Source organism: Papaver somniferum, unplaced genomic scaffold (genome assembly GCF_003573695.1).
Source record: "Papaver somniferum cultivar HN1 unplaced genomic scaffold, ASM357369v1 unplaced-scaffold_115, whole genome shotgun sequence".
In the NCBI taxonomy this organism is placed as follows: domain Eukaryota; kingdom Viridiplantae; phylum Streptophyta; class Magnoliopsida; order Ranunculales; family Papaveraceae; genus Papaver; species Papaver somniferum.
The window spans coordinates 77973-93895 of record NW_020620492.1 but is presented as its reverse complement, the minus strand read 5'-3'; the positions used below and the strand labels follow the sequence as shown (position 1 = coordinate 93895).

The 15923-nt window shown below is 35.6% G+C and overlaps 1 protein-coding gene across 1 annotated transcript; it reads left to right on the top strand.

Moving 5' to 3' along the window:
• The first annotated feature begins 8662 nt into the window (after positions 1 to 8662).
• Positions 8663 to 14184, top strand: LOC113329050 (acyl-CoA C20 Delta5-desaturase-like). The gene is made up of 5 exons (XM_026576021.1): positions 8663 to 8675; positions 10413 to 10477; positions 12848 to 12988; positions 13165 to 13305; positions 13563 to 14184. Exons 1-5 carry the CDS (start codon positions 8663 to 8665, stop codon positions 13869 to 13871), a joined length of 669 nt encoding a protein of 222 aa, XP_026431806.1. The 3' UTR covers positions 13872 to 14184.
• Positions 14185 to 15923: the final 1739 nt, after the last annotated feature.

Genomic DNA, 15923 nt, shown 5'->3' with positions numbered 1-15923 from the left:
AACATACTAAAAAGAAAAGAACGAGTAGGAGATGGTTGTCCACAGTGCCACCCACTGAACAAGCTCACCATTACATGAACTTTTCAAATGTCCTTTTGCCCTCTCCTGTGACAAAAATAACAAAATCAATCATGACTGGAATGTCGTATACATGTTTGGTTTTTTTTTTCTTTTTTTTTTGGCAACATTGACGTCTCAAATGGTTCAGCAGTATTTCAGGGAGAAGACTTTTTTTTTTTGTTTGGGTGTAAATTTATTTTGCATGGTCGATTTTTCTTTTTTTTTGTTGATAGCATGGAATGGTGACTATTACAAGGTTCCAACCTCGAATTCCACTGTGGGAGGGAACAAGAGAACCATGAACCATGCATGGACCACTCGGTACTGGAAATTAGGTGGGGTCATTTTGTAAATACAAAGAATAAAGTAAACTAAAATCTAATATTATTAGGAACTAAAGGTAAGATATATAGAAAATGGTGGCCTAATTACAAATTTTGAATTTTACATTGGGCTAAACAAGAATAAAGTAAACTAAATTTTAAATATTATGTGGACCAAAGGTAAATTATGCTAACAGTGGAGGCCTAATTTCATATTTTAGGATAGGGCTGTCAACATATAAATATCCGTCGGATATTGGACAATCCGATAAGGTTAAGGTTAAGAATTATCGGATATCCGATATCCGTTAACATCCGGCGGATATCAAAAATGCAAACCGATATCGTTAACGTTAATCTATCGGATAACGGATATTTATCCGTTAAAATCCGATAACGCATCTTAAGAAAAACATACAATGAAACAATATGGGGATTATCTTTTATGATTGTTAGAAAACACAATAAGGAACCTACGAGTATGACACTATGTCATGGTGGTCGTTCCCATCCACTTGACGTGAGGAAATTTTCTTATCTTTGAGAATGAAGTTGAACAGTTCCAAGAAGTATAAGAAGAAATCTATGCAACTATATTTAGCATACATTTTTGGACTACAATGGATATACAGTCTCCATTAATTCCATTTACGAATTCCAGTGTGTCCAACAAAATGCTAGGCTCCATTGTGTAAGAAGATGTTTACAGTCTAAAGTAATGAAGCTTGAGGCTTTCAACTTGCAACTAAGAACTCGAAGTGGCGATGGTAGCATTCATATCGGCAAGACATTCAGTAGGAAGACCGAGAAACGTATTCATGAAAATATCATCAATAGGTTGGACAGTCGCAACTCCAACTAACCTGCATTTCCCTAACGGATAAGTTCTTACCTGCATTTCCCTAACGGACATTCAGTAGACTATCGGATATCGGATATTAACCTAACGGAAAGGCCTATTCCAATATCGTTATCGTTAAGAGAAAATATCCGATAAAATATCCGATTCCGATATCCGATATCCGATATGTCGGATAAAATCCTATAGGATGTCGGATTTCGGAAATGGATATCGGATATCGGTTATCCGTTGCCAGCCCTATTTTAGGATTACTTTTTTTTGGAGGGGGGACGAAGGACCAGAGCCGGATCTAGTCCACCCATAGTTCCCCCACTGGACTATTTCTGCCGTAAGATTTCAATTTGTAGGCCTAGTTTTTGTCTCTTTGGTTTGGTTTTAGGTTTTGTTAACTTGAAACTTCTTATTGGAAGGGGTGATTTGGAACTCCTAGTTAGCCTCCGGCATAGAGGTCCTCGTCGTTTTAGAGATTTCTCACCGAAAGATTCCTGTCATGATCTAGAATAGGATGTAAGGTGCGACCCATGGATTTCAGAGAAATCAAAGAAATTCTATTTTAGGAATAACAGAAGAAGATAAAATAAAAAAAAAATAATACAGGAATACGAATGAAAAAAAGAAAAAAAAATCTAGATTAGTGAAGTCTCATCAGACAAGAAACTATTGCAACATTCCAGTTTAGTATAAAAATACATTATTTGAAAGAATTCTCATCAGACAAGAAACTAGTCGGGAGCCGAGTAACAAGCTGCGTTCCAACCCCTTTTTGAGCAACCACACTTAACCCACGAAATAGAAAGTCTCTTACTCGCACATTAAAAGATGAGGACTCGAACGAAAAAAGAAGAGATTTGAAGGAGATGGTTTGATCAAATGAAAACCAATGTCCTGAAAATCGCCTTCAGTCGCCGAAAACGGACTCCTCCGATGATAAACTTGTATGCTTACCTTGTATACCGATGATAATGAATATACTGATCATCCAACATTTTCACCAGCGTTGCTATTAGAGTACATGGTGGTAACTTATCTCTCGTCTGATGGTTTCAACTTGTTCTACATGGTTCTAATAAGAAAAATAATAATATATTACTTGTATGGATAGCACATCAGAAGTAGCGAAAAATTATAAGTCAGTTTGGCTGTCAAATTTCAAAGCGACTTTCAGAAGTTAAAAAGTTAACTTTTTGTATCCAAACGCGCTATAAACCAAAATAGGAAGTCTATTTAAAAGCTTCCGAAAAAATATTTATGAATGAAACGCTTTATGTGAACTTGTTGATATAATTTTACTCTTTTTTTTTTTTATTGTTCTTCTACTAGACAATTCTTCAGACGCTTAAAAGAGCATAAAATATTTTCACCAAGCTCTCATAAAGTAGAACACCCAAACCATAGCTATGTGAAACACATTTTTCCAAGTATTTAGTGCGTTTACGCGAAACAACGCACAAAATGGCTTTTATTGGGATGAAGGAACGAGTACCTTCACCAGTGAAAGGCGAGACACCTGTAACATCCGTACAAACATCCTGATCCATTCTCACAGTTAAGAAAAAGGATATCAACAGGTCGTAAATCTATGTCATTATCAGAGATAAACCCAAGAGCAACTTCCTTAGGCGCAGGCACACCAGTTTTGTAACAAATGTCAGCGATTACATCACGTACAAGGTCATGTCGAAACTTACAACATCCTTAGCACAAGAAGCGCGTGATCCCCAAAGATATCCATAGATCTGTTGCATCTTGAGCACAAACCATTCTCGACAAACAATGGGATGCCAAGCCTTTAACACAGTATATCTCTGAACTTTCTTGTCCCGAGTCATTGATTAAGTCCACTAATTGGTAAGACTCATAAATAATCATGTGCGTACTTGAAACGGTTACACTGCCACAGAATGAAATCACTTGGAGACATTGAAAATTGGTTTGGGATTTATTTCTTAAGTGCATTAAAATAAGTAACTTCCAGGGAATGCATGGAAGGGGGGAAGTACCATTGACGCAATAGGTAGAAGGTAGTCCACATACATGGATAAAGTTATGAAGAGACACTTGATAAGAAGAACCTTTGTCTATTGAGAATAAGTTATCGAGTATCACCTTTTGCACCTAAGCAGTCTGGATCTGAGAAGCAAGATAACAGTAGGTGCGAGTGTCTGCCATGGTATAAATACCAAGGCCACCACCTTTGATATGCAAGGTAGCTAATCTCTGCTACAATGTCCCAGAGGCCGCGCCATTTCCAGTGGCAAAGAGTCTCAAGTACTTGAACAAATGGTCATCAAATTAAAGTAAGTCAAGTCAAAGTCAAGTCAAATGGAACCCGAACTGAAATTCAAATTTAACTCAAATTTAAACTCCAATTAAGAATTCAACTTTCATTTATTCATTCATTGGGTTTAAAATTACACAAAATGATGAAATTCTTAGTTCAGAACAATACATGTCCAAGCTAACTAGTAAGTTCTAACGACATGCTAAACTAATAGACGATGTTCCGACAACGTGTGACAGGCAGGAATCGAAATGTTAAAGCTGCAGAGCTGATGCCAAACCAAAAGAAACATATAAAAAATGTCTTGAGACTACCATGCCTCTCACTATGGTGTAATCTCCAAAGTAACCAGAATATCAAGAGAACCTACATATCAAAACACAACAATTAAGAATCTTTTAAGGATAGGTAACAGTCATGAACAATACAAGCTGCAAAGATGAACAACTTACTCTCACAGAAGCACATGACAGCTTACTCATCAGTTAAGGAAACAACCTCGCAACCCTTGTTACGACTTTTCATGAAGAATCTCAGTACATCACTGCAGGCCCTAAGCACAAAAACTTCATTAGTGATGCATAAAGAGCATTATGGATCCACAAATAAGACCTCTTCAATAAAAATATAAAAAAGTATTATCATACTCTTCATATTCTTTTTCATATCATAAATTATCACTCACATAACTGTTTTAGTAATCTAATCTGCCTATAACATAGTCAAAGAACAATTGAGAAGACTTTTTCACATATTTAAACTCTTGATGGTTATCAACATGGGAATAGACTTTAGAAATACTGAGCTTAATAGACACAAACACGACATTCAAAGAGGCAATAAGTTAAAGAAAAGGTCTAACAACTTACAAGCCTGAAACTAAGGGTACATAAGTTGTCAAGTAAGGAGCATTCTTGAGGGTAAGATCTTTCATACATTTGCGAATGATATCGTACATGGGTAAGCATATGGAAACACAGTTTGAAAATGCAATTAATATATAATCCACGATGAAATTTACAAGATACTTAGCCATGAAGAAAGAAAACCAAACTTACTGTTGGTACAGCTAGCGCTAGGCCCGCATTTGTACCCCTCCACAACCTTGCAATTCCTTCATGCAAAAATTCACCCAATTACAATATGAGCCTGGTGGTGATCCATTCTATTTCCCCCTCCTCCATGTCGAACGTTGCTGCTACAAAATAAAAGGAGAATCAGCTACACCTGAGGAAATAACTGTAGAATAAAATTTATTTAAACAAAAAACTACAGGATGCGACCTTCTTCCAAAGGATCTCATATTTTGATGTTTTTGTTACAACTGACTAGTCTCTGGAAAAATGCTTCGGAAATGCTTTCCTGAGACGTTGATGTAATTCTTCAATCATAAGAAAGAATTAGAAGATAGAGAACAATAAATCACATTAGGTGCTATTTAAAACAGCTTCATAAAAACTATACAACTTATATTGTTATAGAATCAAAAACCTTACAATTATGGAACTGAAGTTTCCTTTTAGTTTAGTTAATAAGTGGTGGTAATTTTTCATTGTATAACAGCTGGAGCTTTGAAAATTCTTCTTCAATGACTTGCATAACATGTGGTGGGAATTTTTCCTTGTTCACTTCAAGTCTCTCCATAAATTTTGTTGTAGGAAAAGAGAAAAAACTTAGGTTGTTAGAACCATACTGAAGTAAACACAAGCACAAAGTAATTAAAAATAAAAAATATGAACACATGGCTCCTGAAAAGTACCATAACTATCCAAAAATCTAGATGATATAGGTCATAATTGTTTCAGTGGTTGATCCTATAGATCGTCACCTCGTACTCTCCAATACTTAAGAACACTCTTATAACTATAGGGTGCACATGGGAAACGAAGATTTCGAAAATTCATATATAAGAAGGTAATACAAATAAAAATCAACGCTATAAGCCTCATGTAACAATCCATCATTACACTAGAAACATCAAGATATTATTATTAAGACTACTATAACAAGATGGGACATGCAAAAATCAAAACTACCTATATAATCTATAGATCGGATAGTCATGTATGACAGAACAACCATGTTATTTATACTGTACCCAGTCTGTAGGACATGTTAGGAACTATTAAAATTATGCAATATAGTAGACACCCAATACACTTTTACAAAAATAATTCATTATAGTTAAATATAATAGTTAAAAAATATAGTTAAATATATATAGAAAGAGAAGCCATGACTACAAAATTCACAGGTGGAAATTCATTAGATGGTTATATTCATATATGACGGTTTGTAATATGATATTCAGGCAACAAGAAGATTTCAAAATTTTAATTAAAACGAGCCAACACATGATCCAAAACGAACTAACACATTATACATGTTCTCAAACAACTTAATTCATAGGCGGTAAGTTCATCTACATTAACCATCTTCAAAAACTAACAAACAATAATCTAAAAATTCACAACTGTTTAAATAACCATCCTATGATTCTATCAAAAAATCATTTTGAAAAATCACTTAGAACTAGCAGTATATACACAGAAGATATCACATATTCTTATACCAAGATAAAAAAACAAATATCTATATGATTGAATAAGGTATGAGAAGAAATGTTACCGGCATTAACGAGACATCTGTCGAATTGCATCCTCTTGTGAGCTCTATCTCTAGGATTTTTCTTCTTATCTTGTTTAGCTACCTCTCTTTCTTCTTCTTCTTCTTCTTCTTGTTTTTTCCTTACCTTTGTTGTATTCCATTCCAGAAACAAAACCAATTAACATAATTCTAGTAATAATGAAAATTTCAACATAAACATAAACTCAACTGCCACCCAAACTGAAACTACATAAACTCATGATATCAGAAAATCCCCTGTACCCCAACTTGAAGAACAAAAAACAAAGCAGAATTGATAATCAGTGTAACTGACCAACTTCTGCTTCATCACCACCACCACACCATCATTAAGAACCAGTTGAAGTAAACCGCAACCCTACACAAGAAAAATAGCTATTCAATCGAAACTATTACCAGGAAAATCTAGAGCTTGAAAATTCACCCTAAACCTAACATTAAAAATTAAATTCTAAAATTGAAGATGATGAAGAGATTGAGCCATATATAATTACCTCAATGAATCTCAAGAAGTATTTCATCATGGACAACAAAGACTACTGATGAAATCGATTATTAACTTGAGGGTATTGACTTTTATTTCAACTTCCGGATCTGGATCGAGAACAAGAAATCGATGAAATTGATTCTTTGAAGAAGGTGATGGAGGTCGATCGAGAGCAAATGGATAAACTTACAAGGAAAAAAAATACAAGAGAAAGATGGATAGAGATGAGTTCCGCTGTAAGCTAGTGAAGTAGTGTGAGAAAATAAAGATAATGGAAGATAAAGAGATATCGATGGATACAGATACATCGATAAAAACGAAGATAAGATTGTTATAATCTAGCCGTTCTTTTCAGTCTAGCAGATCGTGACCATAGAAAGTGTGGGGCCCAGGATCGATCATCAGATCTACATCACACGTCGAGGGTCATTGAACCGATACTTTTATGAGTAAAAAACGGTAAATAATGTTTCCAATTCAGAGAACGCTTATTAAGCTCTCGGAATTTTTCCATGTTTTCACCATATCAGAGACCGCTATATGTGGTCAGCGTACCGACTACTGTTATTCAGGGTCTCGAATGTGGGTCATAGAAACCCCATTTTTCACTAGTGGTAGGGATGCAGGATTGGTAGTTCGCATTGCAAAATATAATCTGGAAACACCGGAAAAATTGCGAAGTACTAGCATCTCACTTTGAGGATCCTTGAGTTTTTTGATGGCAGAGATTAGTTAAACGGTCTTGTTCACCCTACTCAACATCATATCACTAATAAATTCCAAATATAAACTCATTGGTCCTCCCAAAATTTTAACACCATTAGTTGGTCTACCAATATCATGAGGGAATACATCTTCCGTAATGCTTTTGAGATCAATAGAAGACCAAAAGGCTTCTGTTTTCTGCCTTGGCCACCTCAAGTGCATCACCGATAATTGTACCATCATCAAGATACCAAGCGTGAAAATCTAGCTTGCAATGGGAAGCAATAGACTTCATCAGTGGATGAAGAGGCAAATCAGACAACAAGGGACTGAGGGGATCACCTTGCTGGACTCCGAGGGAAGAGAACAAAATATATTGGTCGTAATATAGTTTATCAGGCTACATGTAACAAAATTTTATCCAACGATAAATACCTAAAATATATTGCATTAGAGAAGTCAATGAGCATCGTTGACATCTTGTCCGAGTGACCTTTCAACTCCACTAGGCCATTTATGAAATGTAAAGTACTTTCTCCCTCAGCTGGCACACCAAATTGGTAGTCACCTAAATAAGATGTCATGTCTTTGCCGATGGAGAAAGCAGCCACCTTAGAGACCAATCTGCGCCAAACAATACCGACTGCAATATGCCTGTGTCCGCCACCAGGTTTAAGTAACGGTGTTAGGGGCGCACTAGCGATAAACTCTCCTAAAACCTCAGGGCATTTTCCCGCCAACCAAAGATTAACAACCCCTGTAATGGAAGATAGTAAATCATCCCCAACTTCTATAGCTGTCCCACCCAACACGTCGACTAAATGTTATGCACGTAAACCATCTCGACCGCACAATGTGCCTTTTGGGAAGCTCTTGATAGATCCAAGAACAACCCGAGAATCCACAGTAACAGGATCACCCTTGGCAGTATCACAAGGAACAACAGGAGGAGGTGCAACTGGGTGTTTTTCTAGCAGCTCAGAGTAGGTAGCATTACAGGGAGCATCCCCGTTTGAATATAGTACACGGACTGCAACCGCAAAAGGGCCACAACTTATTTTCTTCAAGAAAGAAGTCATATTAGCTACTTCATGTTTCTTCTTATCTGCTTTTTTAATCATCTTTCGACTAAGCAATTGCAACGATTTGTTTACCAAATCGAAACAACCATTGGTCTCTTTCCAAACCGATAAAGGTACAAATGGGAGGAAGAATGAGCTAATCCAAGAAGACAGACTAAGTGGATTGACGAGAACCTTGTCAAGGCAGTCCTTCAGAGACCTCGAGAGTCTGCACTGATGGGGCATACAAGTGACTGTTGTGAAATGTCTCTGCAACACAAATGAAAGATAATGGAAAACAAAAATGAATGATAATGGTGATGAAACCATGGTGATTCCAGTGAATAAAACTGGCTTTCATTCGCCAGAGAAATCGCCAAGGAGGAGAGAAAATTTTATTTTCTTAATAAATTTAGTTTAGCAAAAAAAAAGTTCACTGCAAAAGCGTAATTTTCCTTAAATCCAATTTGTCAAAATGTAAACCGTAAATCACCATCAAGGTAAAAGTACGAGTCACGCTATAACCAGCAGCAACAACATAAAACTTTACTCGCGCCGTGCTCAATCATTTTTTATCTGTTTTTTAATAGGAAAAAAGATACATTAAGAATTTAATAGGAATATTTCATGAGATTTCCAAACTATTGAGTGGAGACTCGATCCGCTGGCCTCCTACTTAAGAATCAGACTATCTAGCATTAGCAGCATCAGAACACGAAGCGGAGCTAATTGAGAGCATTGGTGTGCAACTAGCTCCCATGCCCGAAATCTGAATGAAAATGAGCCTCCAAGCCCATCTGTGTTTACTTACTCTCAGGCAGCAAGGATTTGCTTCCCTTCGTCATAATTCCGACTACATGCTCCTCATGACAACTTACCATTTTACATGTAGTTAGCTGCGACGATACTTAGAAATACTTGATAAATAATTAAATTAATTATATGTTGTTAATTAGATTGATTAGATGTCGTTCAAGTTATAAAATCATTGGTTATGATGTTGTTAAAAATAAAATGCTCCAAATAGCACGTAAGCCTTTTCGGAGAAGAACCTAAAATTTTGAAAATTGCACTATCTCACAATGTTCTTATGATTGGGCCTTATTTTTGATAAAGACAAAAAATTTATGGTATACAAATCTGACGAGTCAGTAACATTTGAAATGTAATATCATGGACAGTCCCTTGGCTAGAGCTGCACAAAATCGAACTGGAATCATGGAACCGAACCGAAATCGAAGAATTTAAATCGAACCGAACTGAAATCATAAGAAGAGAGTGTAGACACGGTTGTCAGTTTTGTAAAACCGATTGTTATGGTTTCAGTTTTGGTTTTCACCCAAAACCGAACCGGAAAAACCGAATATACATATATCACTAATCACAGCCGTCCATTTTTATACAACTAGTAATCATACCCATCCGTTTTAGGTTATTAGTTTACCTGTTTATCTTCTCATCTTTCTTTCCCATTCTATTTTCTCTCGGCTACTCCTCCTTTCTCGATTCTCAGTGAAGATATTAGCTGCATCTCTCTCAACGCACCACTTAATCACCACCTTTCCTTCTTCTCCTTCTTCGCTTCTTCTTCTTCATCGCCTTCTTCTTCTTGTTCTTCGATTTAGCCAATCACAGCACTAGTAAAAGATATTCACCACTACAGATCCACAACAGAACAGCCGAATCATGAACCATCACCACCACTCCAGTAAAAGAAATAACTGAATAGGTAATTTATATGATATTCTCTATTTATTCTTCTTTGATTATTATGTTACGTATTAGAATGATACGAAATTAAAACTAGGTTTTATGAAATCAAAAATACTTGGGGCTTTTTGGAAGTTAGGGTTCATCATGTTGATTTAGAATTGAATCAATTGATATAGTGAACTGCATATTTGGGGGTTATTTTCGATAACTATGTTCTCAATTTCATGTTTGATTTGAATTTTTTATCACTATTAACTGGGTCCAAAACTTACAGAGGTTGCACAATCTTTTGAGATATTCAAAGCTGCTTTTCTGAGGATTGATTTGGATAATTACAAGGTAATAATATCCTCCTCACTCAACATGTTGTTTTTGTTAGGTTATAAAAGCTTGAGTAGGTATAATCAGTAGCTTTGGTTTTAGCTCTTGGTGCTCATATGGTTTGATATGATTGGAACTAGTATTCTAAAGTATCTGTGTATATGCAAACCAAACTACAAGCATTTCTAACTCCAATTCATAACATATATAGGGCCTTGAGATAAGTTTGTCAATATATCATGTGTCTATTATGCAGTGCAAACTTGGTTGCGTTTTGATTATGTGCAGTGTTTTTTTGTATGTGCACGTAGTCTTACAATTTTCAATGGAAAACCCAGCACCTCTTGGTAGGCAACGTGATACCATAAATGTATTATGGCCTCACTTCGATAAGGAAGAGCCACCTTCAAAGTATGTAAAATGTCGTCATTGTGACACAAGACTTGATGCTGATCCTACGAGGAATGGCCCATAAGTTCATAACCAGAGGAATGACACCTCTAGGTATGAACTTATGATGTTTAAATTTTGTTGTTATTAAGAAAAAACTAAACTCCATGCAATATAGTAATCTGTTTAATGTGTATTGAAAGTTGGAATTTTTGAAGTATTTGAAATTAAGTATGAAATTTGACAGGTGCTGGAAAATTTGCCCGTCAGTTTGGTGAAACTGACATAAAATAAGAAATTTTATGTGACTTGTTGCGGTTAACCAAAACCGACTGGTTTGAGACCAAAACCTACTGGTTTAAAACCGAATGAAACCAAATAAACTAAATGGTTTCATTGGTTTTCATTATTGGAAAACCGAGTACTTTGATTTTGGTTCCGGTTTTACCAATAACCGATGAAAACCGAACCATGTGCAACCCTACCCTTGACAGTTCCATGAGAAAATTAACATGACTCTTTATCAACTGCCATAACTTAGTTAAGAGCAAATCCTACGGGATATAGGCCTAAATTTGGCCCATCGCGGGACTAGTAGCAATTCCCAAACCCACCAGCAGCTATTTCAAATTTTAGTTCACTTGAAGTAGTGATAGTATTGGGGTAGTGAAAATCTTATTTTTTATTTATTTTTTTGGTGTCTTTTTTACCATGAAACATTTATCGGATGTTCTAGTCCACTCCACGACTTGAACTTGAATGAATAATGCTAACAAATACTCTATCCCATAATCTTTCCTCCCAGATTTTTTGAGGTTCACAATATATAGGATAAGGATATCATATGTTTTAAAGCCAAGTGGTTTGGAAACTTCTTGTTGACAGTGGGTTGATAGTACTCGAGCTGATCCTACTGATCTTAACTCCTGATGATGATCATGAATATCATGAATTTGCTGCTGCTTCGATTGGTGTAATGGTTCCTTGTCTTGAAAATTTCCCCCGAGTGCTATAGTACTCATCCCTGAAAGTTACTCGACCGATCGCTAGCTAGGTTGGGATTTGAATTTTTCTTGATCATCATCACAATCAATATTTTCACATGCATAGCTTTGATAGGATAGGATATGATAAAGATGTTCACATGCCTTAGAAAAAATATTTTTTTAGATCTTCAATTTAGTAATAAAGGAAACAGTATCGCAAGTCATTCAACGCTAAAACGTGCTACAGGGTCTACGAGTCCGTACGTGGCAGTCACAAACTTTCCATTACTCCTTCCCTCTGTATTACAGAATCTGCACGTATCTCACTCTCTCCTCTCATCACTTCCTCATTCTCTCTGTTATATTAATTGGTTGGCATGGGATGGTATGGGCCGTATGGCATCACTTTAACGGTATTCATTTTTGTACAATGCACCTTGATGACGGTACGTAGTGCACCGGTTTGAAGGTGGGGCACCAAAGTGGATTAATATCTGTCTAGCTTTTTTGATTTTAATGTACTATATATACACGCAGTTGTAGCAACACTATGACATATACGAAAGAAACTTGATAATAGTCTTAAGGATCTAAAATGGTTGCAGTAGATCGTGTTTTTAATCCAAATGGTACTGTGTTGCACTTGAAACAGACTAAGAAAGAGCTGTTTCTTTGGAATAGAAAAGTTCATTTCTGGGATCGTGTGAAGTTGGGGTCACTCATCGTGGAACATATCGGGCTCTTATTTGCTCCTTTCTACTTTACCTGGAATGCATTTTGGGTTGCGTTGATATTGGGTGTGCTAACTTTACCCATAGGGATAAGTCTATCTTACCATAGAAACCTTAGTCACCGTAGTTTTAAACTACCAAAATACCTTGAATACTTGTTTGCTTATTTTGGACTTCATGCCGTACAGGTTAGTGTTATAATACTGTGTTGGTTAAGTTATCCCTTATCATTGTGTGTTGGTGTGAATCTTGTGTTTTATCTATTGTCATATGTTCATCAGGGAGACCCAACGTTTTGGGTAAGCGTTCATCGGTACCACCATCAGTTCACAGATACTGATCGAGACCCACATAGTCCAATCGAGGGGTTTTGGTTCAGCCATATCAATTGGGTTTTTCATCACAACTATCTTTGGGAAAAGGTTTGTTCCATCTTTACTTGAGTTGCATGTGATATTTTAACAAAAAGAGTATACGAATTCAATCATATCATATTTGGTATGAGTTCGAGTTTGATTGACACAACAATAGTTATTTCTATTTTCACGGTATCATAAGACATTATCTCATGGGGTGATCTTCTAATCATCTTTTGCAGTGCGGAAAATCAAACAATGTAATGGATCTAAAAAAGCAAGTCTACTACAGGTTTCTTCGGAGAACACACGCACTTCATCTTCTCGGACTTGCACTTTTGTTGTACGTTGCAGGAGGCTTACCACACCTTATCTGGGGAATGGTAAGCACATTTTGCAAAATTAGTGCTGCATACATGTTATCCTTCGCATGATCTCACACATTTGTGTGGAAATTTCTAATTTATGCTATAATATTTATTTTTCTAACTTAATTTGTTTATTCATATCAAAATCTTTTGAGACTTTAACTTATTTGTTAATTCATATCAAGATCTTTTGAGACTTTAACTTTTGCAATCATGTAAATTTTGTAAACAGAACTAGTGAATTGATATAATTTTTTCCTCTTTCGTCTTAGAGTGTGAGACTAGCAGTCAGCCACCATGGCACATTCGTGGTGAATTCAGTTTGCCATACATGGGGGAAAAGACCATGGAATACCAAAGACTTATCTAAGAACAACTGGATGGTGGGATATTTAGCATTCGGAGAAGGTTGGCACAACAACCATCACGCCTTTCAGTACTCTGCTCGGTTAGGGCTTGAATGGTGGCAGCTCGACATTCCTTGGTACTTCATAAAGCTTCTCGAGTATCTTGGATTAGCAACAAATGTTAAAGTTCCTACGGAGACTCAGAAAAGAAAATACTCCTCAACAAACCCATAATTAATACAAAATCTATATATGGATACTTCAGGACTTAGTGAGTGCTACTTCTCCCCAGGATGGTTTGCAGGTTTGCTTATTGCAATAAGGTATGCGTGAGATTCAATTAGTATTAATACAGTGATTAAAACCTAGTTTCCTTCAAAGTGTGTGTGTAATGTTCTGTTGATTTAAATTACTGGTTGTAATCATGTTTATTTAATACCAAAAACAACTGGGCACTTGAATATGTAGGCGTGTCTTACTTAGGAACAATGGTGTCTATTTGGATACTCTCAATGTGTGTGACCACCCAGATTCCAGAAGGTTTTGAATCATGATCGCAGTATCTACTATTTAGATTTTCATTCCGACTAACCCAAATTTCTTTCACATGGTTTGTTTCATAAGAGTTTTCCGTATATCTTGGACTGCTCCTTACACTGTTTTATTTCAATTAGTTTTTGGAATAAGAATGTGCTTTATGGGAGATGTATAAAGATGTCTGGAACTAGGTTCATTATGCTGAGGTTTGGCAGTTATGGAAGGAAAAGAATAATAGGGTCTTCCGAGCACGTCATAAAGGAGTGGATGTACTTATTATATCTGTCAAACAAACGGTAGCTCTTTGGTGTTGAGATGAGGATTTGTTTGAGCATATTAGTGTTTCTCATATTTTGCGTCATTGGTTCATATTCTCTAAATTTTGTTGGTTCATTTTTTTTATTTCAGTGTTTACTAAATTTTGTGGTTGTTATTTTTATTTTATTTTGGGTTATTTGATTCTGGGTACTTGCATTTTGTCCAACATTAGAGTTTGGTCTAATTTTTGTCCAACTTAGTATTTGGTACTTGGAAATAACGTTGACTAGTTTTGACTGTCACGACTAAACTTTAAATGATTTTAGAAAAATGAAAATACAGCTTTAAATGACTTTATAAAATAAAAATACCGATTTCACAGATGTACCCCTGAGATAAGTTTATGATCCATCGGCTTTAATCTAGATGATTATCCAGTCCCTTCTCTATGTGGTAGATCTGTCTTCCTCTTCCTCTTCATCATATATATATAAGATAATAAAAATCAGAGTAAACAACTCACTAGTGAACGATTAAGATCTTTTGGAACTTCATTACAAGCCCTAGCTTCAAACAAAAAGTAGAAAGAAACTCTCGAATCTTGTTTTATTTTATAAAATTCCTGATTCTGGAAACTTGATAGTTATAATAAAGCAATTCAATCAACTATTAAGATATTTAGACTACATAGAGGAGGCACTGGTTAGTGATTGCGTGGAGGTTGCAACGAATTTGACTAAGACGGAGAAGAAGAATAGAAAAGATTTGCAGAGAAGGGGAGGACGGGAATTAGGATAATGGATGATTATAATGTAAATAGTTATAAACTAAAGGTCATGATAGTAAATTTGTGTACTGATTATGTTTTATATAGTTTTTTTAATTATTTTTTGACAGAAATCAAGATATACCAGAGTCAACACGGGTCAACGTTATTTCTAAGTACCAAACACTAAGTTGTACAAAAGTTAGACCAAACATTAATGTTGGTCAAAATATAAGTACCAAAGACCAAATAACTTTTTTTTTTTTAATTTCAATATACTTAAAATGCATTATTTCTTTTTTATCTTCCAGAGTATCAAGATTTTATTTTACAGAGTTTTTAGTTGGCAACTGAGCGACCAATTGGGCACCAACCTCTTTTGAAAGAATATACTGTAGAGTATACTACAGACTCATTATAGCCAGAGTAAAATTTTGTTCTAGATTGAAGTTTCTAGAATCCAGGAATGACCAAGTTACCATTTTTTTATATGTTTTTTGAATCAATTAAGTGGTTTAAACATACTATACTATTACATGAAAAATAAAAGTCAAATCAGCTAGTTTTTAACTATAAACCTAGCTGATTGTGGATGGTGTTTTTCAATATTGAGGACGCACAGTTACAATCAGCTAGGTATGTGTAGTAAAACAAAGTCATTTAGTGAATTCAAAGTAGAGTTTTGGGTTTTGTAGGGGTAGTAAGTTATTTTCTTTTAAAAATGG

Coding starts and splice junctions, on each gene's coding strand:
- LOC113329050 (XM_026576021.1), top strand. Junction 10,478..12,847: donor TTGATTTGGATAATTACAAG/GTAATAATATCC, acceptor TATGTTCATCAG/GGAGACCCAACGTTTTGGGT. Junction 12,989..13,164: donor ACAACTATCTTTGGGAAAAG/GTTTGTTCCATC, acceptor CATCTTTTGCAG/TGCGGAAAATCAAACAATGT.